The sequence below is a fragment of the Anolis sagrei genome, chromosome 5 (assembly GCF_037176765.1).
Source record: "Anolis sagrei isolate rAnoSag1 chromosome 5, rAnoSag1.mat, whole genome shotgun sequence".
NCBI lineage: Eukaryota > Metazoa > Chordata > Lepidosauria > Squamata > Dactyloidae > Anolis > Anolis sagrei.
In genome coordinates, this window is record NC_090025.1 from 127536867 (window position 1) to 127562607 (window position 25741).

Here is a 25741-nt window from a genome sequence, read left to right on the forward strand (position 1 = left end):
AATATGATTCCATATTATTGCTTCAAAACATTCCTGCCTAGCTAAATGGTGTGTGACTTGGAGGTGGCACCTGTTGTTACCAATGAAGACAATTGCTATGGAAGTTGAAGATGAAGAATTTAGGAAAATGCCTTATATCAGGGCCAAGAATTTTTATATCTAATGTCAGCTTAGTTGATACAGTATAAGTCTCTAGGATTTCACTACTAGTCTTTCACAGAATCAGTTATTGATTCTTTAGGTGCCAGAGATTGGATTTGGGACAAGACATACAATAGATGGATGATCCCCCACCCCCAAAACTGAATTGAAATTCATAGGAAAAAGGAATCATGGTTATGACATAGACCTGCATTGCCACTAACATCTATTTACAGGTTTTTCATGGGTTTTGCAAGACACAAATGGACACTAGTTGAGATCCTGCATCACCAGTTTAGTTGTGAATGTGAAACTTAGTATAAGGCCCTGGTCCAACCTCCCAAAACTACCTTAAAAGACAACAGCTGCACCAAGCAATGGAGGTCTATTCATCTCGCAATTGAGGTAAAGCAGGGTAACATTTCCATTCTCCTCCTGCCAGCAAGCAAAGCTACAATTAAGAATTGAGACAGGTCCTACTTCTGATTGTCATAGTCTTACTCACTATTGGAAAAAAAAGTTAGGAATGACTTCTTGGTTGATGCAGGATTTATGGGGCAGTTATAATTGTGGTAATGATGCCATGATTGTCAATATGTAGCAAAAGTAAATATGAAGCAACATGGATCTGTTATTTTAGGTTACACGTTTTTAACTGCAATACAGAAAGCCAACCACTGTCTCTGCTGTATCATCATCTTTCTTTACAACTTTTATATGTCTGCAGCTAAAGGAATAGTGAAGGATTATTCATGACAGCAGCTGGAAGAAAGACGTACCAGCTGGAAGAAAGCTGGAGAAGGAATGTATAACTTATAATTATGCATGAGGTGTGTCTACTACTTGAGTTATTCCCAGAGAGGAGGCTATTAGAGGTGAGGTCAAGAGCAGGTGCTTCTTGCTACTGAAGTTATTCCAGGAGAGGAGAAGAGTGGCATTTTGCAGTTACAATTATGCCACTGTTCAAGTTGATCTGTTTTCAGAAGGCAAGTGCTGGATGAAGGCCAGGAAAAATATTGGAATAGCAAACACTGGGAGTGCTACAGAGCAAATGTATTTCTTTCTAGAGACATACAATGGGAAAACAAAAGCTAAGTGACTTTAAATATAATCCAGCAATTGACTACCTCTAGGAAATATATGATAAATTATCTGTCTCTTAAAAATTAACAAAAATGTTTAAGAGGTGAATAATACTTAGCTAAATTTATGTCTCTAGCCTGGGTATTTCTACAGTGCACAGTGATTAAACGTTTTGAAGATGTCCAGAGATTCTGAAAAGGAAGTAAATTTACTCATAGTTTTATTACAAACTGAACAATATGAAATAAATATACATATCCCTCCTATATATTGCAACATGTGAGCAGATACACCTGTGCACACCACAGTTGATGACTTCCATGCCAGGGAGAAGTGAATCGGCTCTAGGTTTTAACAGACTTTAAGGCATTATCCAAAGTGCCTTAAACTTATTTTGGAAATAAATTCAGAACCTTGGATAGTTCCTTCCAAGTCTGCAGTCAAACCAAGATCCCATTTATCTCGCTCCTTACATAGAAACCAATGAGACACGGATCCATGTACTTTACACTTTTCTTTTAATAGTACTTTTTTTCTTTTTCCTTCAGTTTCTTTTTCTCTTTTTTTCTTAATTGTAAATTAAAAACTTCTAATAAAGATTATTTTAAAAAAAGAAGCCAATGAGACAGTATGCAACACCCTTATTCAATTTTTGTGTGAATGTGGAGGACTGCAGGGCATTCTGCCGTAAAATGTCACTAGGACCTTCCATTCTTTCATTCTCATGCAAATGTAGGCAAAATACCTCTGAAAGAACTGATGTGCAGATAGAAATCTATCATTCTACACATATTTAAAATGATTTGATATGCATATCTTAAATGTGTCCCTTCTACATAAATCCATCAGGCAATGCTTAATGGTCTCCTTCATTTTTGACAATATGTGTTTATATCAGTGGTTCTCAGCCTGTGGGTCCCCAGATGTTTTGGCCTTCAATTCCCAGAAAACCTATCAGCTGGTAAACTGGCTGGGATTTCTGGGAGTTGTAGGCCAAAACACCTGGGGATCCACAGGTTGAGAACCACTGGTTTATATGCATGGGTACATACAGTTACTGCATGCATTGTGCTGCTAAGAAGAGTAGTTACCTTAAAACTTCATTAAAATCATATTTATATTGCTATTGGACAGAAGGGAAAATGGCTAGAGTCAAAGAACCTCACACAGAAAAAAGTGTCTCCTATTGCTGATATGGAAACACTTAAGCAAGTGCAGAATGGATACTTGTTCTTATGATTGTGCAAGTGGAAGATTATCTCAGCCTTCTCATACAACACCCATGAACAAGTTTTTGTATATGCTTCAGTAAGTAATAGTTATCTTTGGATCTAGTTCCAGTGGCACATTCATTGTGTCAATACAAAAGACAGACGTTCAGCTGGGCTCATCATCCATGTGACTGTGTTAAGATTTCTGACTTTCATGCCAAATTCATCTCTCTTCCATAAAGATCGTACTCTTTGTATAGGATATACGCTTTGAGAACTGGTGGAAGTGGAACCTTCTTCATGGATAATGCCTTTTGTGTACTCTCTAATCCCATGTATTTCCGTATTTTCAAGCGGCACAAATGCTTTAGAGGACGAGGATTCTCTAAAAGACAAAAACAAAACAAAGCCAGGGAGAAAGGCAATAGAAACCATGTCCTAATAAAGTATTGCTTCAGCTACACCCAGAGCAACACTGAACTCATGAAACAGTTTGTGATATAGACCTTTAGGTCACCACAATGACATAAACTGCTCCCAGTGCAGGCAAAAAGGAAAGCTCACAGAGGAACTGCATAGGGTTGGCTCTAATTACTCTTCCCAAGTTTTGAGAGCATATTAATTCCCATATTGACAATTGATCATAGATCATCATTACTGTTGCTGATGATACAGTGACCTAAATAACCTGAAGGCAGCAGAATCCATCTGATTTTGGAAGTTAGGCAGTGTCAGTTCTGATTAGTACTTGGATGGGAGAGTGCAATGAGTACTAAGCTATATTTAGATAAAGGAACAGGCAAAAATGCCTCTGAATATTCCTTGCATATGAAAACTCGATGAATTTCATGGCATTGCCATACATTGACCATGCACACATAAACTAATTACTACACGGGTCAGGTAAAGATGAAAGCAGTCATTTCTTTTGAGTCATTACCTCTTCCCATTGGTTTTATGCAATTTATTTCAGTGTCTACATTTGGGACTCCAGAATACATGTACATACTTTTCTACTTTATCATTTAAATTCCATGTTGATAATCTGTCATCCTAAAATTCAATCTTTCATCTGGAGTTTATCTTTGGTTAAAGTATTTAACCAAAGTATTTCTTCCTATAATTCTTAACACCTCTTAATAGCTCAAATTCTATCTGAAATGGTGTATCTCCCCATGTGAACCTACCAGATTTTGAAAGTCAACAGAGGAAGGCTTCACCTTAGTCACAGACTGGCTTGGTGTTCTCTTTTCTCTTGCAGGCAAAGATCTTTTTGTTAAGCAGACTTTTGATGTGTAAGCAGCCATGGTTCACTTTATTTTTATTTATTTATTTAGGCTTCGTATTTTTATACTGTTTAATGTGGGGATTTTTCATTTTTTATTTATAAGATTTCAAAATTAAGTCTTTGGGAGCTACTTCGGATCCCACTCTAGGGGAAAAGTGATGTATAAATGAAACAAATGAACATATCTATCCTGAAGGATATCCATTTACATTAACTAGGCATGCTTAATATCAGAAAATATGGACAGAATACATTCAGTGGAATCAATTTGCCTAATAAATCCAATAAAAATACAACTTGTTTTAAAAAATATTATTTACAGAGGTGAATTATTGGCATATTCCAAAGCCAATACTATTCATTTACCTAATATTTGCTGAATCTCTTCCCATTCTTTTTGTGATTCCAAGACGAACTTCAGTTTTGTGCAAAGGGGAACATAATCCATATAATCTATGAATATCCGAACAATGCGTCCAACTAAATGTTTCATCCAAGGAACAGTAATAAAGTCACAGAACTGAAAAGAAGTAAGTCCAGTGTTATGCTATATACTGCAAGATGTAGTTAATAAGAATTGTGCAAATGTTATCAAAACGTAACAATTTTATTGATCGGCCAATTGGCCTTATCAAAACAGACAACATACAGTATAATGTTATCAATAATTAAGTGCAGGATTCAAAAGAGAAAACAAATGCAAGAATCCAAATATCATGCAACTTCTCTTTAAATCTGGAAGAAAATTCTCAAAAGTGGCATCCTTATCTTTTTCATTTCTTCTCATTTATTTGAGAGAAACTGAAATGCAGCACTTTGAGATGCAAATAAATATATTACTTTGGATTTATTGATGTTTGACCAATTAACAACTTAATCCTCAATCTATTAACATATTTTAAAGCAAAATGATAGGACATCTTTATTTTTAGGAGGACAGCTGTATTGTACAGGGTTAGTCAAAATGAATAGGCCAATAACCCATTGATCTTTATCTTAACCTGGCCTATTCATTTTGACTAACCCTGTATTACAGTGGCATCTTATGGTTAACACAGAATGTAAAGGCAGATTTTTTTCTCCTGATAAGACAATTCTCTTTTAATCTAGTATCTGACAGATGGAAGTCAGTCTTGTTGCTTTTACAGTTGCACTACCATTAAAAAAATTCCAAACACTCTTCATAATATTTCTTTTTCAGATATTTATACTTCAAGCCTTTGACACTTGTTATGGAGAAATTTAGCACATGTTGTAGTTCAGCCAGAGGCTAAAGATGAGGGTTTGGTGTTATCAGAAGTTGCAAGGACTGATGGGTTTTCCAGTGAGGAAAATGAGGGCATTTCAGATCAGGATTCTGCTTGGGAAAATGGGCCTGTAGCTAGTGAGAGAGAAACTGCTGCAGAGTAGAACCGACAGGGAAATACGGTGGCATCAGATGATAAGGAGAACCTTTCCCCTAGTCCTTAGCAATGAAAGATAAGGAGTTGGGAGAGATATAAATATCCCTTGAGAACACATCTGCAATTACTAGGAGTTTGGGACTCGGTCTCAGGGATGAGGGAGTCAAAGTACGAAGGTCACAGAGAATTTGTGAGAAGTCTTTGAAGCAACAGAGCAGGTGTCAAAGACATGATTTCATGGCTTTGTGGGCTTTAAATTAAAGGATTGTTTTCTTAAGAGTCAGATCCAGCAACACTGCGCTACTATGCGATTCTTGGGTCTTGTTCCACATTCACGTCTATGTCTAAAATCTTGGGAAAAGTCTGATACTCATATTCATGGATTCATGTTTTGAATGAAGTTGCTGTATTCCTGTTTATGGATTTATGCCTATGTTTTGATTCCTGGTTTTTCCTGTACCTTGTCATTTTTTAACAGAACTTTGCTGTATGGACTATGGCATTTTGAACACCTTTTTTCCTATTGCTGTTTGGACTTTGCTTTCTATATTACCTTTTGTCCTTTTTATCTTTGTTTTTCACCATAAACCGTTTTAGCTAGTATTGTTGGACTCCTGTATAATATTAAGGACAAAGGTAAACTCTGGATAGAGTGCAACAGAACAGACCAATGAATCAAAATTAAACAATTTTATTTTGAAAATTATATGGTTTTCCCAGCTATTCAGGGCATAAGTGGCATTTGGTGGCAACAATCTGGAGCAACTGCCTGTACTGTGAGAGAGACTATGCAGCTCCTGAAAGATATGTTTTGAAAAAGAGTAACACAGATTTTGTTCTGACATAACTGCTCCAGATTTTTTTTTCCTGTAGGACTACCTAAAGAATCACTAAGATTAACAAATTCCACCATATCCAGAAGCTGAAGGAAAATATTCAAACAGAAACTCATACACTGGGACCCAACATGCTGACGCATATAATGGAAAATGCATTTGAAAGGATGTGTGCTTGTGAGGTGGTAAATCGAGGGTCATTTGTATGATGTCATTTTCATTAAATAGACTAAAAAATGAAATGTTATATTGTCATTTACAGAAATGTTATTTCAAAAGTAAATAAATATTTAGAAATTTATTCATATTTTAAATGGCAGTGCAACTTTTGGACGAAAGGGCAACCAGAGAGTGTTAGTAGAATCAGTCATTGCCACATAATAATTATTATTGATTTGGTCTTTCTGTCCACATAGCAGTGTGTATGCTATGGCTGGTACTCCATTGAGCATTTTGCCCTTGGCTTTAACTATTGGCATAATGCACCAATTGTACCGTCATGTGCTGCTAGAGTGTGTCATCTATTCAAGAATGATCAAATCAGGTTCTCTCGAAATCAAATGCACTATATTAGCCTATCTTCAATGTAACCACGGCTGGTTTGCAAACTGCTGAACTGACTGATCCATATTAAGTATGTATCCCTAAGGACCCTTATCAGTTCAACTAAGAATGCAAATCCTGTGTTGAAATGTTTAACTAGAAAAGCAACCTCAGCCTCACTCTACACTTGGCCTTTGTTATCGTGGCTAAAAATAGAAAAAGAGAACCATGCCGATCTTAGTCGTTTGCTCTTTTCTCCTTTGAGAACAGGCAGTCAAGTCACAATTACATGTTTATCTTAAATTCAACAGCAACCAATCCAAGAATGCTATACCTAAAAAGAATGGTCTCTTCAAGATGCAATCCTTCCAACATTTACAGAATTTGGGGAAATGCTTCAGACAATTATGCCAATGCTTTCCATTCACATTCTCTCATGTTTTTCTAAATGTGGTAAATGTTTCTTATTCTCTTTATGAAAGATAAAGGCTTTTAAACAGACCTTGGAAAGGGGTCTTTTGTGGTTGCTTTAGTTCAGTGGTTCCCAAACTTATTTGGCCTACCCCCTGGAAATCAATTTTTCTAAATCTTTTCTTCTTTCTTTTTATGCTTTCACCGCCTCCTTACAGTTATTCATCACCCCCAAATGCACCTGTGGCCATTACCGCCCCCCAATCACTGCAGTGCCCACCAGGGGGCAGCAACGCCCACTTTGGGAATTACTGCTTTAGTTGTTTAATACTGAAGGGAGAGAGAACTAGATAGTCCATTCCAACTCTAAAAATTCTGTGATTCTGTTATTCTTCTCCCCTTTTTTATTTGCACCAAAAGCATCCATTAAAGAAAGAAAAATATCTGTACCATTTCTGTGAAAGGGTAGTACCAAGACCATTAATTGAAACAAATCCTCAGAATACTACAGTATCCTATGAATCCTTAGAATACTACAGAAAGGGAAAAAATCAGAATGTACTTACTGGATTATCTTTAACAACACAGGATGTCCACCCTGGTAATATATCTTCCTCCACCGTTGACCACACAAAAGAATTCCCAAAGATGTCCCCATGCATGCAGTCAAAGCAGAGATCCACCTTGTATCCATGGTTGAGCAACATCCTTAGCATTACCTCGTCATTCAAAGCATACTGAATGGCACTGGGGAAATGGGTGTCATTCACAAGGTTGAAGTAGCAGTTGACATTTGCACCGTAAGAGAGAAGCAACCGCACAATTTCATGGTTCCCAGCTCTTACTGCTACCAGAAGGCAGTTCAGAGGGTCTTTGTTTGGGTCTGCACCTGCCTGCAGAAGTATTTCAATTGAGAGAATGTCATTGTTGGAAACGGCAAAATAAAGCGCTGTTTTCCTTTCGTCGTCATAACTTTTTGAAATGTGTTCTGCCAGCACAGCATTGACATCGAAATCATTTTCAATTAAAAGTTCTAGGCACTGAGGGTTTTGGCCTTCTGCAGCTGAGTGCATGGGACTCTGCCCACTTTTCTGGATGGCGGTTTTTGAGGTAACTGGAATGAGGTATTTTAAGGCCCTACAAAACAACAACAATTGACAAATGGATGAAAAGCACAATTTTAATGCAGATTAAAACATTCATTTTAGTTAAAATGTGTTGTCTAGAGTACCATTTTTTTTACACAAGTTACTAGACCTTCCTCAAGCAGAAGGAAGAAAACTATGGAGAGAGTAAATTCTCTCCATAGTACCTATAGGCAGCACCATTTGTGCTTTCCTCAACAGTGTCCCAGACCTGTATTCTGCAAACAATTTAAAGAGAGACCAAGGCTCCGTCTACGCTGCCATATTATCTGCTCTGAACTGGATTATATGGCAATATAGACTCATATAATCCAGTTCAAAACAGATAATGTGATCTGTTTGCTTTGGTAATCTTAGATCCAGCCCAAGATGTTGGAAGTGAAGCAACACTTTGAATTAAAGAATCAAGAATGCTTTGGAGTGGGCAGTAATCATAGGGTTAAATGGTTTGAGACACTTTTGTGATGAAAATGGATACTCTTAGGGATGTTTCTCCACCTCTTCTCCTTCCTGTGAGTCTCTCTTTGAACTTCCCTAGATTGATGCTAGATTAGAGAAGCATCTTGAGTCATTTTTCTACCTTAGAATGGAGTTACTATAAAAAAGACTTTAATTTGTTTCTCTAAGCCAGAGTTTCTCAAACTGTGCTTCTCCAGATGTTTTAGACTTCAGATGCCCTAATTCCTAGCAGGTGGTAAGATAGCTGTAATTTCTGGGATCTGAAGTCTAAAACACTTGGAGGATCACAGTTTGAGAAACACTGCTCTGAGCTATTGGTGCCTTTGTTCCTTAATCAGGATCAATGCACTCTATCACAATGGAAATGCAGTCTAGAAAAGAGATTATTGAAGCAAGTTAGCAGATTGGAAGGTTGAGTAAACTCTAGGATGAAGGGACTTAAAGACCAGCAAGAAGAGAATAGAGTGGAGAAAGAGAGAGAAGGAAGAAGTTAGGCATAAAAAGAAAGCACTAAAATGAGGGGTTCTAACCTATATGAAGTTGATGGCTTAAGCCCCTTCTACACTGTCCTATATCCCAGGATCCGATCCCAGATTATCTACTTTGAACTGGATTATACAAGTCTCCACTGCCAGATAATCTGGGACCAGATCCTGGGATATAGGGCAGTGTAGAAAGAACCTTACTCTCAGGTATGTGGACATACAATCACTTTCTCAGACTGTGAGGGACCTCTCTTCATTCCTTGTTTTCCAGAAGGGACCTTAGTCTCAGGCACTATATACATAGCTATGGCTAACAGTCTTAAACTTGTAAATACTTTCACCTTTATTCATAGCTGAGTACTGCAGTTTTTATACTAATGCATTGGGCTAAGAAAGATTAAAGAAACATACTCACAGATAATGCCCTTCATATGCTGCCCTATGTATAGGAAGGTGCCCTGCTTTATTAGGCATATTGCCACTTCCTCCATATTCCAACAACAAAGCGATACAGTCTGGATTTCCACCTCCAGCTGCTTCGAAGAGTATTGATGATCCATCATCAGCTGTAGCATGCACATCACCACCTAGTGGGGGTCAGGAATAACAAACCAGAAGAATGTTGAGTAAAGATTTGTTGTAAATGTAACTTCTTTCTTCCCCCATTAATTCATTTCCAATTTTAGAAAACTGTCCAAGAGCAGAAGAGTAATTATGCTTTGCCTGAATAGTCAGCTATGAGACATATGTCATCAGTTGCAATGAATCCAACAATGCCATTGGGATTCGAAAATGAAAAACAAGGGTGCCAACTACAGAGTAGAAAGGAGCCCTGTATGCAGGAGGGCTGTTCTATCATATTTTGAAGTAAGTGAAGAACTATAATGTTACCACTAAAAATAGAAAGGGAAGGCTATTAATTAAGTCTAAAATCATAGTAGCAACACAGGTTTTTCTAATGTTTGGCTACCTCTTCTGTGCCTTTATGACTCTCTTATTTTTGTTTCATTATAATATTCCTTCATATTCTAGATCATAATAATACAACTTCTGGCATTTTATGTGGCTAAAAATCACAATTTATTATTAGTTACAGTGATTTTTTTAAAAGCTTATGTATTTGTTGCCTGCAGGGAGAAAAAGTTCAGCACCGTGTTTGATATTAATCAGGGACAGATGTATCCATCCATAAGGGACATTGCACAAGCAGATTTATTTTTATGTAACAAAGCATTCCCTCCTTCTCCTCAACCTGCACCAGAAGGTTCCCCACATGTCTGGAACCAATTGAAGAATGGGATGGGGCTGAAAGGGGAGGAATTAATTCTGTATATAGGTGCTGTTTCCATTTGACGCCAACTGTCAGGATTACAAAATCCCAATGAGCTCTCAGGAAATGTTTGGATCATACTTTCATTTTGGCTTAAGTGAAGCAAATTTTACTAAGCATGCATTGTAACCATTAAATGCATTTCTTATAGCAGTTGGGCAGGTCCACGGTTGAACGTTACTACAGATATTGCAATCACATTTGATAACAGGTATCACTTTGGGCCCGTCACACAGCCATATCAAGGCAGAAAATCCCACAATATCTGCTTTGAACTGGTTTATCTGAGTCCACATTGCCATATATTCACGTTCAAAACAAATAATGTAGGATTGTATTCAGCTATTTGGATGGGGCCTTAGTGGCCAAGAAAAAGGTAAAAGTTTGGAAAATTTCATTCTTTAGGGGAAAAAACTCCCATAACTCCCCAGCCAGCATGACCAGTGGGCATGTGTTTTATTGTGGAGTGCAACATTTCCAAGCTCTTGTTGGAAATAGGAAACAGAACTACATTTATTTATTTGTCTGTCTAAACAGACTGACGTCCTGCAGTTTTTTATTAGAAAAAACACACATTTAAATAAACGAATAGTTGAATGCGGGTGGTTTGTCTGCAGTCAGTTTTCCTGATATATAATTAGGTTTTGTGTAAAGAAGGGGGAGGGGGGGAGGTAATGAAGTTATAGGCACATTATACCTATGTACTTATTTATTCAGTTATGCAATTTTCTGGTACATTTTAACATTATGGGTTAATCAACTGTCTTTTCTACATGTCACAAATTGTCTAAAATTGCTATTTATTTTCCTGCTTTACATATATTGGGAACTGCTATGATGATACAGCAGTGGTTCCCAATCTGTAGTCTGTGGACCACCAATGAGTGCAACTGGTCTCACGAAACCCTCTTATACTGCTGTGGCAATGAGGATTTCAGGAGAGGAGAAGCTGACTACTCACAAAAGGCATGACAGAAAGGCTCCTGACTGCTGCTTCTCCTCTTCATCCGTTCCCCTGAGCGAAGCCACTCTGTGGCGCAAGGAAGCAAGGGCACCTTGATGTATTCGTTCCTGGGGTTATTTGGGGTGCTGATTCAGAAAATAGCATTGGATAGACCACATCAGCTCTAGATTGTTAAATATGGTTTTCTGTGGGTGAGCAGATGGTGACTACTGGATGGCATATGTTCGGTATCAGAAACTAGAGCTCATGTGGTCTATCCAATGCATTTTTTTAAAATTAGCACCTCAAATAACCAAACCGAATCTAAAGTTGCCCAAAACCTTATTCATAACCCTTTTGGTACTAATTTTGGAGACTAGTTCCTGGTCAAAGTGGTCCCTGGTCAAGTGCTCCCTGGTTAAAAAAAAAAAGGGGCGGGGTTGGGAACCACTGTGATACAGTGAAAAGAAAATGTCTACTGTATGCCCTTTGAGACTACATTTGCTCTTGCTTCAAGACACTCAAATAAATGTACATAAATCATGCCAGCACTACAGTATTAACAAGTAAACTTCAGGGACTTCACCAAAGCCAGAAAACTTCATAGCTGGCTACAGCTCTGCAGAGTGAATCAACCACTTTGTCTACATTGCCTATGATGTAGGACCCTTATGGATATTAAAAGCTTTTACAGATATTTAAGTAATTTTTGACTGGAGGGAGCAAGACTCACTTTATCAATTAACACTGAAAATTTCAAAGAAAAAGAAAAATACCTCAGAGATTCAAGAAGTGTGCCTCCTCCAATAAACCATGGATAAGTGTCCAAAATTCATTTTGAAGTATAGTGATAGTAAGTATTAATCCTCTGGTGGCAGAGGAAGCTCAAAAATTCCTTTAAGCACATATACAAAGAAACAGACAATCTCTCTGTAGCAGAAGGTGTTACCTGTTAAAAGCATTTACACGCTTGTCAACTCACCTTTGTGAATTAAATGCTCTAGCACATCACAGTGACCGAATTCAGCTGCCACTCCTAATGGAGTTACCCCGTATCCATCTCTCAAGTGAACGTTGGCACCATTCTTCAGAAGAAGAGCAACAATATCATTTCGACCCTGTTTTGCAGCTTCATGGATTGCTGACCAACGTTTTACACATGGTTGGTTGATGGTGCAGTTGTGTTCGATCAGAGCAGAAGCCATTTCATGGGAGCCTTGTCTCACTGCTTAACATTTTAGGAGAGAAAAGGTACATTTTAGCTGTCATTTTTTTAAAAGCCATCTGTCAATGTGTAATAAAAATTTCTACTACATGCTTTACTACATGAAAGAATACCTAACATAAATGAGCACCTGAGGCTATTTATTTACTAATTAAAATATAGTAAGGCTGGATTTACACTGCCAAATAATACATTGAACTGAATTATACAGCACTACGGCCCCTTCTACACTGTCCTTATATCCCATGATCTGATCCCAGATTATCTGTTTATCACAGATTATATGGTAGTGATAAACCCAGTTCAAAGCAGTGATAAATCCAGTTCAAAGCAGATCAGATCCTGAGATATAAGGACAGTGTAGAAGGGGCCTAAGCTGACTACATAATGCAGTTCCAAACTGCACTATACAGCAGTGTAGATCCAGCCTAAGGTTTCCATAATTGCAAAACTCATATCTGGTCCCCCTAGGAATTTGCTAGGCAATTCTATAGTATATCCTGGGATTTCACACAGTGTTGGAAGACCTGGCAAATTCCCCTCCAGGAATCTCTAAGTCATCCAATGTATTTCTAGGGTATGCTGGGACCAGAAGTCATGTTTTTTTTAAATAGAATCATAGAATCATAGAATCAAAGAGTTGGAAGAGACCTCATGGGCCATCCAGTCCAACCCCCTGCCAAGAAGCAGGAATATTGCATTCAAATCACCCCTGACAGATGGCCATCCAGCCTCTGCTTAAAAGCTTCCAAGGAAGGAGCTTCCACCACACTCCGGGGCAGAGAGTTCCACTGCCAAATGGCTCTCACAGTCAGGAAGTTCTTCCTAATGTTCAGATGGAATCTCCTCTCTTGTAATTTGAAGCCATTGTTCCACGTCCTAGTCTGCAAGGAAGCAGAAAACAAGCTTGCTCCCTCCTCTCTGTGGCTTCCTCTCACATATTTATACATGGCTATCATATCTCCTCTCAGCCTTCTCTTCTTCAGGCTAAACATGCCCAGTTCCCTAAGCCGCTCCTCGTAGGGCTTGTTCTCCAGACCCATGATCATTTTAGTCGCCCTCCTCTGGACACATTGGGTTCTAATCAGTTTCAGGTAACTTCACTCCAGCTGGGAAATAATTCCTCATGGATATGGACATCTTTTTGAAAATTTCCTAACCCAGATCATAAGATTCCAGGACTCTTACCATAAAATCAGTTTAAAAATACTGCATTAAAGTATTAAGATAATTTAATTTAAATATAATTTAATTTTAAAATAATTTAAATATTCTAAAAACATATTATACAACTGAATAAGTGAAGAGTTAAATAGTTTAAAGGTTAAAATAGTTAAATATTGCATGTGCAGAGATTTGTATGAAATCATCAAGCCCAAAGGCTTTAACAAAGTCAGGTTTATTATCAAGTCAAAACAATGTTGGCAATGTTAAATAAGGACACCGATCAAGAGGCTATGACACAGGATCCTGAACAGCACACAGTCTTCTGGAGCTCCAAATAATACACCTTTTGATGCCTTAGAAACTAGGGGGTAAAAGCCAGCCTACTAAACTGTTCCCTTTTCATTCCTCAACTGATTTGTACACGTGAGCTCTCCGAATAAGCACAGAGCAGTGCAGGAACAAAAATAAACAATTCGGAGTCACAGAAAATCAACATGAAGTGCAATTTAACAGCAAGTAACAGGCCGAGTATCAATAGCTCATGTGATCAGAGGTTTGCATGCTGGGCTTCCAGATTTCCTTTCAACAGTACATTTTTAAACCTGCAAGAGCTGGTAATTAAAAAGGCCATTAATGAGTTGATTACCAATCAGAAGAGGCGTTTCTCCTTTTCTGTTAGTAGTATTGGGCCAGACCCTCTTGTCCAATAATGCCTTGACATTGGCCGCATGACCAGACTTGGCAGCTAATGTTAAGGGTGTCTCTCCATCACACGTTTTATATTCCCACATAGATTTATAAGAAGCTGGAAATAATTTTGAAAGGGAGAAACAAATTGTGTAAATATGTCAATGTCACATAAACATTATATGGGGATCCAAGAAAAATTGTACATTGCACATGAAGGTTGACAACATTATCCAGCTTAGCAACCACTCTTATAAGAACTGTAATTGCAGACTGAATTAATTAATTACCAATATTTTTCGCAAATGGGAACTAAGGTGGCTCATAAAAGGTAAAGGTAAAGGTAGTCCCCTGACATTAAGTCCAGTCATGTCTGACTCTGGGGTGTGGTGCTCATCTCCATTTCTAAGCCGAAGAGCCGGCGTTGTCTGTAGACACCTCCAAGATCATGTGGCCGGCATGACCGCATGGAGCGCCGTTACCTTCCCGCCGGAGCGGTACCTATTGATCTACTCACATTTGCATGTTTTCGAACTGCTAGGTTGGCAGAAGCTAGGGCTGACAGCGGAAGCTCACGCCGCTCCCCGGAATCGAACCTGCGACCTTTCGATCAACAAGCTCAGCAGCTCAGTGCTTTAACCCACTGCGCCACCGGGGGCTCCCAAGGTGGCTCATACACAATTTAAAACTAGGTACACGAATTAAAGATTAGTACAGTTAAACGCCCACAGACTGCAGTATCAGTACCTGTGTTTTTAAATACACATGTCAAACAAAATATGTCATCTCTGAGAATTTGCTAGGTCCTCCAGGTGATTCTATGATATACCTCTGCTAGGAGTTACTAGAGACTTAACCTGAAGGAACTAGCACATTCCTAAAGAGGACACCTGTTTTGAGCATTGGGCTAAGACTCCGTGAGATCAGGGCTCGGATTCCTACTGTGCCACAATAATATCTGAGTGATCTTGCCATAAGTCACTCTCTCTGACAAAAAGGAAGGCAGTGACAAACTTCCCAGTCTCATGATATATCAACCCTAATGTATCCCCAGGTGAGACAACAAAACCCTGAAACTAACTAGGAAGGTAAATAGACAAAAATATTAACTTTGGTCAAAAGATCTACGAAGTCCCAGGACTGCACACATCACTGGTTGAGTCAGATAGAGTCTATCATAAATTATGAAAACACCCCCTCGTTACATGTAGATGAATCTAGACAAAAATGTAGCTAAACCACTATGGAAATATACTCATGTTTCTCACAGGCACACATTTTAATACAGTATTTGCATGTTCTCCATCTTGGCCAAACTTTATAATATTCTTTGCCAACTTACCATCTAATATTACTTCAAGTATTTGCTGAATTGGCTGAGCAGCAGCTTCATGTATAGGAAACCAACCTCTCTCATCAGCTTCATCCAAAGCATATTTGCATTTCACATATGTTTGAAGATCATACACTTGACCTAAAGAAAAGATTAATTGACTTATGTGGTGAAGAAAAAACATCAAATTGTGATCAAGTGAAGCCACTGTTGCCTTTCAATGGAAGAAAAGTATTGCAATGTTTTGAAGACAATGGCCGAAATTTTGTTCAGCATTTTCATAATGTAGGCATATACTAATGTTGCTGTGTGTAGTGTGTCAATTCATAAATGACTGTGCAACAGGAATATCAGGAACAGTCAATTCTGTAACCACTAATGTTAGGAAAAAGTCTTAGTTGTAGTGTGCACCAGCTATGGGCAGGGGCCGGGGGGGGGGGGGGGGAGGTGGCATTATCTGCACCACAAAAGAATTCTGTATCCAAATTGTTTTTTCTTCAATTCCCAAATTTCTAGCATTGCAGAGAGTGACATGATGTCTTTATCATATGAGCCAGGTGAAGCATCCTGCTTTGCCTGGTTTTGCCACTGAACAGAAGGTCAGAGGGGCATACCACTGCAATGCTTCTCCCATCACACATGGGAAGCATTGCCGAATGGCAAGTATCTGTGCTGGCTCTATTGGAGCCAGCACAACATGAGCAGGTTTCCATGTTGGGGGGGGTGGGGTGGGGAACATCGTATGCTTCAGTTGTAGGCAGTTCCTCTGCCGGAAGTCCAGTGATGTTGTGGGATGGGCAGAGTGCCTATAAGTCATGAGGATGCATTATAGGATACTTCCCAAGCCCCGCCTGATGAGGTCCTTAGAACACTTCCATTTGTTTCCATTATAACTTTGTCTTCTTTTGATATCTAATTTCTATTTATGAGCGCTCAAGTTTTAAGCTACTAGAATGCTAGAAGTTTGGAAACAGTGAGAAAATTTCATGAAATTGGAGAGTAGAATGTTTATTTGGAGAGACCAGCACCTTCATTCCCCATAATGACCCTTCTCTGTGTGAGTGTGTATTAGACTTATGTGTGTAAATATACCCTTCCACAGGGACTGAGAAAGTGCATGTTTTCAAACAATAAAAGTTAATTCCCTAAAATTACACAGCAGATTCTTGGTTATAAAACTTAGTTGGCATATTATTATTTTTCATAGATTACAGCTCACTGTGTCAGATGGATCCATTGTATCCTCAGTAGGCAGGTTTAGAAACAGATGGGGAAAGGGAGGATATTATTACCACAGTAGGAATGAAATGAGAAAAATACAAAATGTATAATTAATAATAAGGATTAAATGCGAGAAAAATAATCACAGTGATCATTCATGACAACAACAATCAACATTAATACAATTGTCTTAACACTGATGTCTTTTAATAATGATACCTTCTCTTATGGCAGTTACAAGTTTCCTGTTTTGATCGCTGACTGGAACAAACCTATTGAAGGGTGATAAAAAAGATGTAAATAACATCTCACACCACTGTTATTATTTCATAAATATATCTGATGCCTCACTGCCTAAACCTTGAGAATTGCAAGAGTGCTTTTGATAGAAGTGATCATATGTCTATGCAGTTTGTCAATACATGATCCTATGTCTATGCGATTTGGTCAACAGAAAAAGTAGATGCATACAGGGGGCTACAATATTTGTCTGCAATGGAGCTCAAAATGTCTCCTTGTCATCCAATTGTGACCCCCAAGACTAACTCAAAGGTGCCATCTGTATTCCAAGCTCAAAGAGTAATGGTAGGCAAGAAGTATTCTTTGTAAATATTGTATGGCTTTCCGAAGAGTCTACGGGGCTTATTAGTTTAGAAAAGATAGTGGAATCTATGTAGAATCAACAAAAGACTGGCTTACTAAAAACTGTGACTGATTTTATCCCTGTTCCAAGGACTTTTATATGTTCTTTTAAAAATATCAGTTTGTTGTTTATTCGTTCAGTTGCTTCCAACTCCTCATGACCTCATGGACCAGCCCATGCCAGAGCTCCCTGGTATGACAGAAATGGATTAAAATATTATGGGATGTTAGCATCAAAGATTCTTAATTTAGCAACAAGACTATTCCATACCTTGTTTCATGACTGGGCAAGGGTGTTTGTTGATATCTTTGATTTTCAAGAGACTCTTGGATGCTAAACTGAATGGCATAGTCAGTGAGGTGGTCTTCCTCAGAATCTTCACTGTCTTCCATTTCTCTGGTATGGGTTAATCAACTACTTTCTAGTTGCAAAAACAAACAGAAAGTCATATTTGTGCAAATTGTGCCAAAGAGAACTTAGTCATATTAACAGTTGATTTCTAAAAACACTGCGATAAATGGTCACATAAGAGTAGGCCTTAAATAGCCTCAAGGCGCCATATCCTGACTGATCCTGGAGCTTACTTATACCTACCAATTAGTCCAGAGTTTCAGGCAGTGTGTTGGACTGCAATTCGGCTCCAACATAAACCAGTCATCTATACTTACCAAATATTCTCAGAAGCCGTGGAGGTGTTCAGATGCTTTGTCCCCTATCTTCTGCAGTGGTAATGTGGCATCTATTCAGTCCTACCTAGTTGCACAGACATCTTTGCTAAGCACAGGGAAAAGGAGATGGCACCACCAGCTTTTGTGGATAGAAGACTGGTTCGTGCTGTTCACAGTTTGCCTGAAACTCTGAAGCATTTCCTGACTTTCTGTAATATGAAGCTAAATCTGTTCACCCTGGTTATTCCATGTTAAGAAGTCCCTAGATATCATCTGGACATCCAAGAGTGACTTCTAATATAGACAACCTCTTGGAAGCTAGGCTGGAACAGCCCTGGTTAGGATGGGATACTGCCAATGAATATCAGATACTGTAAGCTATACTTCAGAAAGAGGAAATGGCAAAACAACACAGAAACCCTATGGAATTTGCCATAAGTCAACTAGCAACATGAATTGTATTACACACACAAGAGTGTAATAAAAAATAAAGTATCATAATTTTAGATTAGGAAACAGAGATTACAGGATAGATGCATCGCATGTGAAGTCATATTCTTGGGCCCCATGTTTCGCTCTTATTTGTACATGGCAGTCCAAGCAATTATCAATAAATATAATAAATTATTAATAAATAAATAATATTTATATCCCGCCCCCTTTCCAAAAGTACTTGGGGAAGCTTACAACTAGAACTAAAGAATCTCAGTCTAACAGACTGAATAATTCGTACAACAAAATTGATTAACTGTTGCATTCTACTCACAATTGTTCATCCTTCAGTTTCAAGGATCATGCAAAATTATCTGATAAATTCAAGATTTGAATTGTCTAGTTCTGAAGGGTGGAACTATGCATATGTGAAGGGCCCTTTCTAACAAATGACCTGTTCACAGTATCCCTTTCCTTTCTAGAGAAACCAACACATGACTTCATTCTGGCCATCAGCTCTTGGCCATAGTTATTTCCACAAATAAATATAGCTTTTGCGTGGTCATAAATCTCTCCATTTTTAGTACTGAGAAACAAGGCTTGACGCAGGTAATCAGACATAGGATTTACAGTGCCTCTTCTGCCCCCTTTCAGTAGAAGAGGAACATTTTAACATGAACATTTTTGAAAATTTCACTACAGTCAGTTAGAATGCCTATAAAAGGCCGGCAGAACGTAAAATATGCATTCCCAAACCTTTCATGCTGCACACAAACATTAAACAAGATTAGGTGACATGAAAGGCAATCTTTCTGTTCAACACAATCAAACAAATTGTTCCAAGCAAAATGCTAATAGCGTCTTCAAATTTTTGATAAGGGATACTTGAGCTTCTCCCTCATATTTAGTTTCTACATCTTGGGTAAGAATAACATAGATTTGATTCTCTCTGTGAAACATGTAATATAAATACTGGGAATATTAGCGTTCACCACAAATAAGTGGAGCTGATGACACAAACCATTTCCTGGTATTTTAGTACAGTTATTCTACTCCAAAGTGGAAACCTGTTTCCTAGCCTTAAGTTTAACAGAAAGACAAATCCCCATAGGCTTCAATGAATTACTTTCAGCAACTGAACTGCTACATTTTAATTGGCACAGTATTATAGGTGCCAACCTATTAGCAGGTAAGGTACATCATAAAGTCATGTTGCGAAGATGTAGTCTACAAATCCAAGGCTCCATCAATGAACCTCTTAGAATGTCAAACATGTTCTGATTTCTTTGAAGAACATATTCTGATTGATATTCCCTGCCCAAAGGTCTTAGTTCTAGACATCATTTAGGTTCAAAAACCTTTAACTAGGAATTGGCAGTCCCACAGGATTCAGCATTGATGCAAAAGAGACATTGGACTGAAGGTAAATGATGCAAGAAATTGACTAGTCCACCTAGACTTCTGAGACACAAAACTTTGTAATTAATTCCCCACTTCTACACTTTTCTGTTTACTTGATGTCGATCTACAATATTCTTTGATTACTTAGAAGACTGTATACTTAGTAACCAATAACTGATGTATTAGCAAGCTGGCTTTCAAGATTCTAGAGCTACTCTTGATTGCTTTCTTTTATATTTAACATAAAAATATGCTCAAGCTCTGGATGCAACCATCATTGATCTTAGACTAGCATTCAATGAATGTCATACCCAAAGGATGCATTTGGATTTTTTTAAAAAACGAGGATCTTCAATTAGAGAAATAAATACTTCTGCAACTTTTAACTTTCAAGCTTTGTATTTATTTATTTATTTACAGAATTTAGACCCCGCCCTTCTCAACGCCGAAGGGGACTCAGAGCAGTCTTGCAAAGGCAACAATTCGATGCCATGTACACAATAGACATAAAATAAACATATACATTAAAACATGAATTTAAAATCAAAATAAGATTAAAACACATTATTAAAACCACACAATCTGAAATCATAGTCAAAAAGCCATTCCAATTGTCATTGCACTTATTGCACTGCACTGGTGGCCAAAGGCTTGGTTTCACAGCCATGTTTTTACATGCTTTCTGAAGGTCAGGAGGAACTGACCTGATTTCACTGGGGAGGGAGTTCCATAGTTGGGAGGCCACCACTGAGAAGGTCCTGTCTCTTGTCCCCACCTGTCATGCCAGAGAAAGAGGTGGGACAGAGAGCAGGGCCTCCCCAGGCCATCTTAACCTCCGAGTTGGTGCATAGAAGGAGATGTGTTCAGACAGATAAGCTGGTCCAGAACCATTCAGGGCTTTATAGGCTAAAGCCAGCACTTTGAATTGTGCTCAGTATCACACAGGCAGCCAGTGGAGCTGACACAGCAGGGGGCTTGTATAATTCCTGCACGCTGCTCTGGTGAGAAATCTGGCTGACGCCTGTTGGAGCTTCCAAACAGTCTCCAAAGGCAACCCAATGTAGGGCGTGTCACAGTAGTCTATTCAGGAGGTAACAAGCGCATGGACCACTGTGGCCAAGTCTGACTCCTCAAGGTATGGGTGCAACTGGTGCATTTGATTTCCATCAGGAGAAAGTTGTTAGAGGCATATTGTTATTTCATAATGCTTGTCTCTAACGTTCCAACATTACACCCATTTCAACTCTTCCATCATGAAGTTGAAAGAGCCAATATACTGACATGTTTGCAGAGATTAGTCTCTGCTTCTTGCGTGTCTTCTTCTGGCTTGCTGAAAGTGCAATTTGTTCTTTCCACATTCACATTTTGATCTCCTCCCTCCAGCAGAAGAAGCACAGATGACTCATCTCTTCTGACTATCATATCCTTCACATACTCATAGAGACACATCATCGGGGCAATCAACACTCTTTTGTCAAGGACAGGTAAATCCTCCAATGACATACACTTTTATCAGCTCATTCCCTCACCTTCCTAACCACAGAAATACAACTGCAAACCTAAAAGGCTACGGCTTCATTTTTAGTTCTAGGTGGTATTTTAAAAAGCATATACATTAAACAACATTATTTCATATTGGTCTCTAAAATTTAATATTGGTCTCTAAAATTACCATAGTGATTTTTAAAAACTCAAAGAAAGGTACTGAGAGTATACTCACTTTTGGCAAGACGAACAAGTTTTTAATGTGGCAAAGATTAAATTCATTAAGCATAGCCAATGAGCACATAAGCAAACCAAACAGTTTCCATCATTAGAGGAAAAAACGTACAGGTTATTTGCAGCCACACACTCTATTATTAATTACAATATATATTTGTATTTACACCTTACATAGCATGCCTAATTTCAAGCCACAGCCTTTAGATTAATTGAGAAGGCACCCATAAGGAAGATTCTCACCTTTTCCAAATCTTGCTATTGTTTTATTGGGTCCTGAATTTCAGACATGCAGGCATGGGCCTAGTAAGGGACAGGTCATGTGGCATTTCTAAAATTAGCAACACAGTTGGTAGTTAAATTAAGGTCTGACCTTATACAACTGAAACACAAGCAGCCTGCAGGAAAGTATGACACTGTTGCACTAAAACCTTGTCAAAAGTAACCCGAGGTCCGAATGGCAGTAGCCTCTGCCAATTGGCTCTTTAAGAAAGGAAATGGTTTATGAGCTTACTTTACATTTCTAATTCTAATTAGAGTTGTAAGATTTCTCATTAATATGACAGAAAGGATTGCCCATAGCTAGATTCCAAATGCCATTTTGTGTGCTTTGATTGATGGAAGCTACTTGAACCCATGAAACTTGACCCACGAAATGACTTAGACCAGGGGTCCTCAAACTAAGGCCCGGGGGCCGGATACAGCCCTCCAAGGTTATTTACCTGGCCCTCACTCAGGGTCAATCTAAGTTTGAAACAACTTGAAAGTACACAACAACAATACTCCTATCTCATCAGCCAAAAGCAGGCCACACTTCACATTGAAATGCTATTAAGTTTATATTTGTTGAAATTGTTCTTCTTTTTAATTATTGTATTGTTTTTAAGTGTTTTTTGCACTACAAATAAAATATGTGCAGTGTGCATAGGAATTCATTCATGCTTTTTTCAAATTATAATCCGGTCCCCCAACAGTTTGAGGAATTGTGACCTGGCCCTGTTTAAGAAGTTTGAGGACCCCTGACTTAGACGTCATATTTCAATCTCACATATTAATCCACATGATCTTAAGCACTTTGAGTATGTCAGTTCCTTCAAGACTGGAATTATGATATGAAACACTAGTGTTCTAGCAGCACATTGGGTTCATTGTAGGGTTTTCAAACCTCCAGTCCTGGCCCATCTTCACCTGTCCTCAGGGTGAGAGTACTATCTTGAAAGGCATATATGGTAGACTCTCAGTTAATAATAATAATAATAATAACAATAATAATAAACTTTATTTATACCCCGCCACCATCTCCCCAAAGGGGACCCCCGGGGCAGCTTACATGAGGCCACACCCATCAATACAGAAACACAATATAACACAAAAGCACAACAGAAAATCTGAAAATAAAATAACATAAAATACAAAATGTAAAAATAGAGCATTAAACCACTAAAATGAACACAATGGGCAGGACCAGTACAAAAATTAAAATTTTAAAACACTTTGGCATCTATCCAGGAGGACTGGTAGATGCCAAATAAATAGGGGTGTGTGGAATGGCTTCATTTGTCTTGACAAACTTCGCACAACCCCTGTTTTGTTTCTAAAGTGTTTAGAAAAAAATCATAAGTCATAAGGGGTCTGTATCAGATCTATTACACAGTTCTGAAAAAGTCGTTAGTTTTTCATTGTGTTATTCGCCCATTCGCACTAATGGGCTCCTCCCTCTCTGTTTTAGGGCTATCACGATGAAACTTACTACAGTTGTAGCACACAGTTAACACTCAAGTCCCCCAAGTTTGAGAACCCTTCGCTCACCCACTGATTTTTAGGTTACATGAACTATCTCCTCCAATTTCTCTACAATGACACACCATAACCAGGGCACCCCTCCACCCCAAGTTTCAGAAAGATTTGCACACCTACTGATTTTTAGGAATTTTTTAAAGTTTTGTCCAACATTAAAAAAACAAAAACAAAGGAAGTACCCTCTGGAATTTCTCCACAGCGATAGAAGAGGAGCAGGGCATCATTCCTGCCATCTTTCGGAAAGATCCACTCATCCATCCATTTTTCAGAAATTTTCAAAATTTTACAAATAAAAACAATTGGAAATGCCAGGAGCAACTTCTCCCTTTTCCTCAGCCATCAGCCTTTCAGCTGGTTGCTTGAGAGTTTTGGTTAACTGTGAGTCTACTGTGTATTATATGGGGAGTCCTTGATATCTGCAGGAACATGGTTCCACAGGGACAAAAACAGGCTGTGGATATGCAAATCTGTAGATGCTAATGTCCCATTACATACAATGGTGAAATAAAACACACACACACATATAATAAAAGTTTGAAATCTGAAATTTGGGGGTGGAAATATTTTCAAGCTTTGGCTGGTTGAACCAGTGAATGTAGGATCAGTAAACAGAGCCAACTGTAAGTGTGAGTATATATTTCTATGTCTATATAGATATATAAAGCTTATTATTATTATTATTATTATTATTTATGTGAATGCTGTACTCTGACATTGTGTGTATACAGGTGAGGTTTGTGTCCAAAAAGTGCAAAATCCAAAAAATAATAATAAATAAAATTGAAAAATGAGTGTGGAGTCATGTCCGTTAAAGTGGTATCGAATTATATTAATCCTATATTACAGATGCACCCTTTGTCAAAAGGAGAGACAGTATTTTGTTACAGAATCACTTTGGTTTTTATTCGAACTGCAATTAAAATTGAACTAAAAATGAGTGATAGGTGGCAGCACATTGTTGGACAGGAACAGAATATTACATACAGATCAAAACTATCAAAATGTATCAAATCATTTTGATACAGGACTTGGAAAATTGCATTTTACAGCAAAATTAAGAATAGTAGCACATTTTTTAATTCTTGTAAAATGTATTCAAATGGATTTGGTAGTTTTTGGAAACAAGTGCAACATGCACACACACATATACACACGTATATAGATATATACATACACATACACACATTTAGTAGTAATGTTTTTATTTTATTTTAAGTATATTCCCTCCTATTTTAGTTAACCATTTTAGTCCTTAAGCTTCTTCTCCATCATGTATTGATGCGTTCCAGTTGTGGCAGACATCGAAGACACTTTCAGGGTGGACTGTATGATTACATAGCTGAGGGGATGGAAGAAATACACAATAAATGAGCAATCTTTGATAATTTGTCCAGGGATTACTTAGAGATAACTTGAAAGAGGAGGTGCGCAGTTGCATAGGGGAAAAAAACCCCAGGGGAATTCCTGACATGAAACTATCAGGGCCAGCTAACACCTCCCAACAAAATATTCCCTGAGGCAGGAAGCAGGCAGGCTTTGAATCTGCAATGCCATTCAATGCTAATCAAGATGGCCAATTGCAACAGTCACACTTGCCTCAAGCACAGAAGAGGTCTTTCTCCCACCTTGGACATTTCACAGATATATAAATCTCTCTTGCCTAGTTTCCAACAGATCTCACAACCTCTGAGGATGCCTGCCATAGATGTGGGCGAAACGTCAGAAGAGAATGCTTCGGGAACATGGCCAGACAGCCTGGAAAACTCACAACAACCCAGTGATTCTGGCCATGAAAGCCTTCGACAACACATTAAAACTACCCTTCCTTCTCAAAGAAGAATTCTATTTTATTTCCGATCCATAAAAGATTTCATTTCATTTAATTTCCTTTATTATGGTGAAGGAAATTTTTAAAAAACACCCTTTCTGATTGTATGTGTTGTGCATCATTTGGGTCCCAACCATTGCGCCTTTAAATATTTTGGACTTCACCTCCCAGAATTCCTAACGATTGGCCAAACTGTCTTGGGCTTCTGGGAGTTGGAGTCCAAATGTCTTCGAGTCGGCTTTACCTGCAGCGAAAAGGCTCCTCCTACTCACTTCTGATTCGCGGCGTTCAATTCTATCCTCGAATGACGCTATCTGAGAGCGCTCGCGGAGCCTGCTT

The 25741-nt window shown here is 38.4% G+C and overlaps 1 protein-coding gene across 3 annotated transcripts; it reads right to left on the minus strand.

The window, feature by feature from the left end:
* Positions 1-1427: 1427 nt before the first annotated feature.
* ASB15 (ankyrin repeat and SOCS box containing 15) lies at positions 1428-25741 on the minus strand. Of its 3 annotated transcripts, none has more exons than XM_060777753.2 (10): positions 25675-25741; positions 17825-17975; positions 17131-17183; positions 15700-15831; positions 14317-14475; positions 12261-12506; positions 9421-9592; positions 7483-8053; positions 4090-4243; positions 1428-2820 (listed from the first exon to the last, which is right to left on the minus strand). In XM_060777753.2, the coding sequence occupies exons 2-10, from the start codon at positions 17944-17946 to the stop codon at positions 2648-2650; spliced, it is 1782 nt and encodes a 593-aa protein (XP_060633736.2). In that variant the 5' UTR covers positions 17947-17975; positions 25675-25741; the 3' UTR covers positions 1428-2647. The 3 variants fall into 3 exon arrangements, with proteins under 3 accessions (XP_060633736.2, XP_067325140.1, XP_060633735.2); XM_067469039.1 differs by having other exon boundaries at positions 25647-25741; XM_060777752.2 differs by lacking the exon at positions 25675-25741 and adding an exon at positions 22018-22239.

Coding starts and splice junctions, on each gene's coding strand:
- ASB15 (XM_060777753.2), bottom strand. CDS start 17,946: ATGGAAGACAGTGAAGATTCTGAGGAAGACCACCTCACTGACTATGCC. Junction 17,184..17,824: donor TTGCCCAGTCATGAAACAAG/GTATGGAATAGT, acceptor ACCCTTCAATAG/GTTTGTTCCAGTCAGCGATC. Junction 14,476..15,699: donor ACTTGAAGTAATATTAGATG/GTAAGTTGGCAA, acceptor AATTATTTCCAG/CTTCTTATAAATCTATGTGG.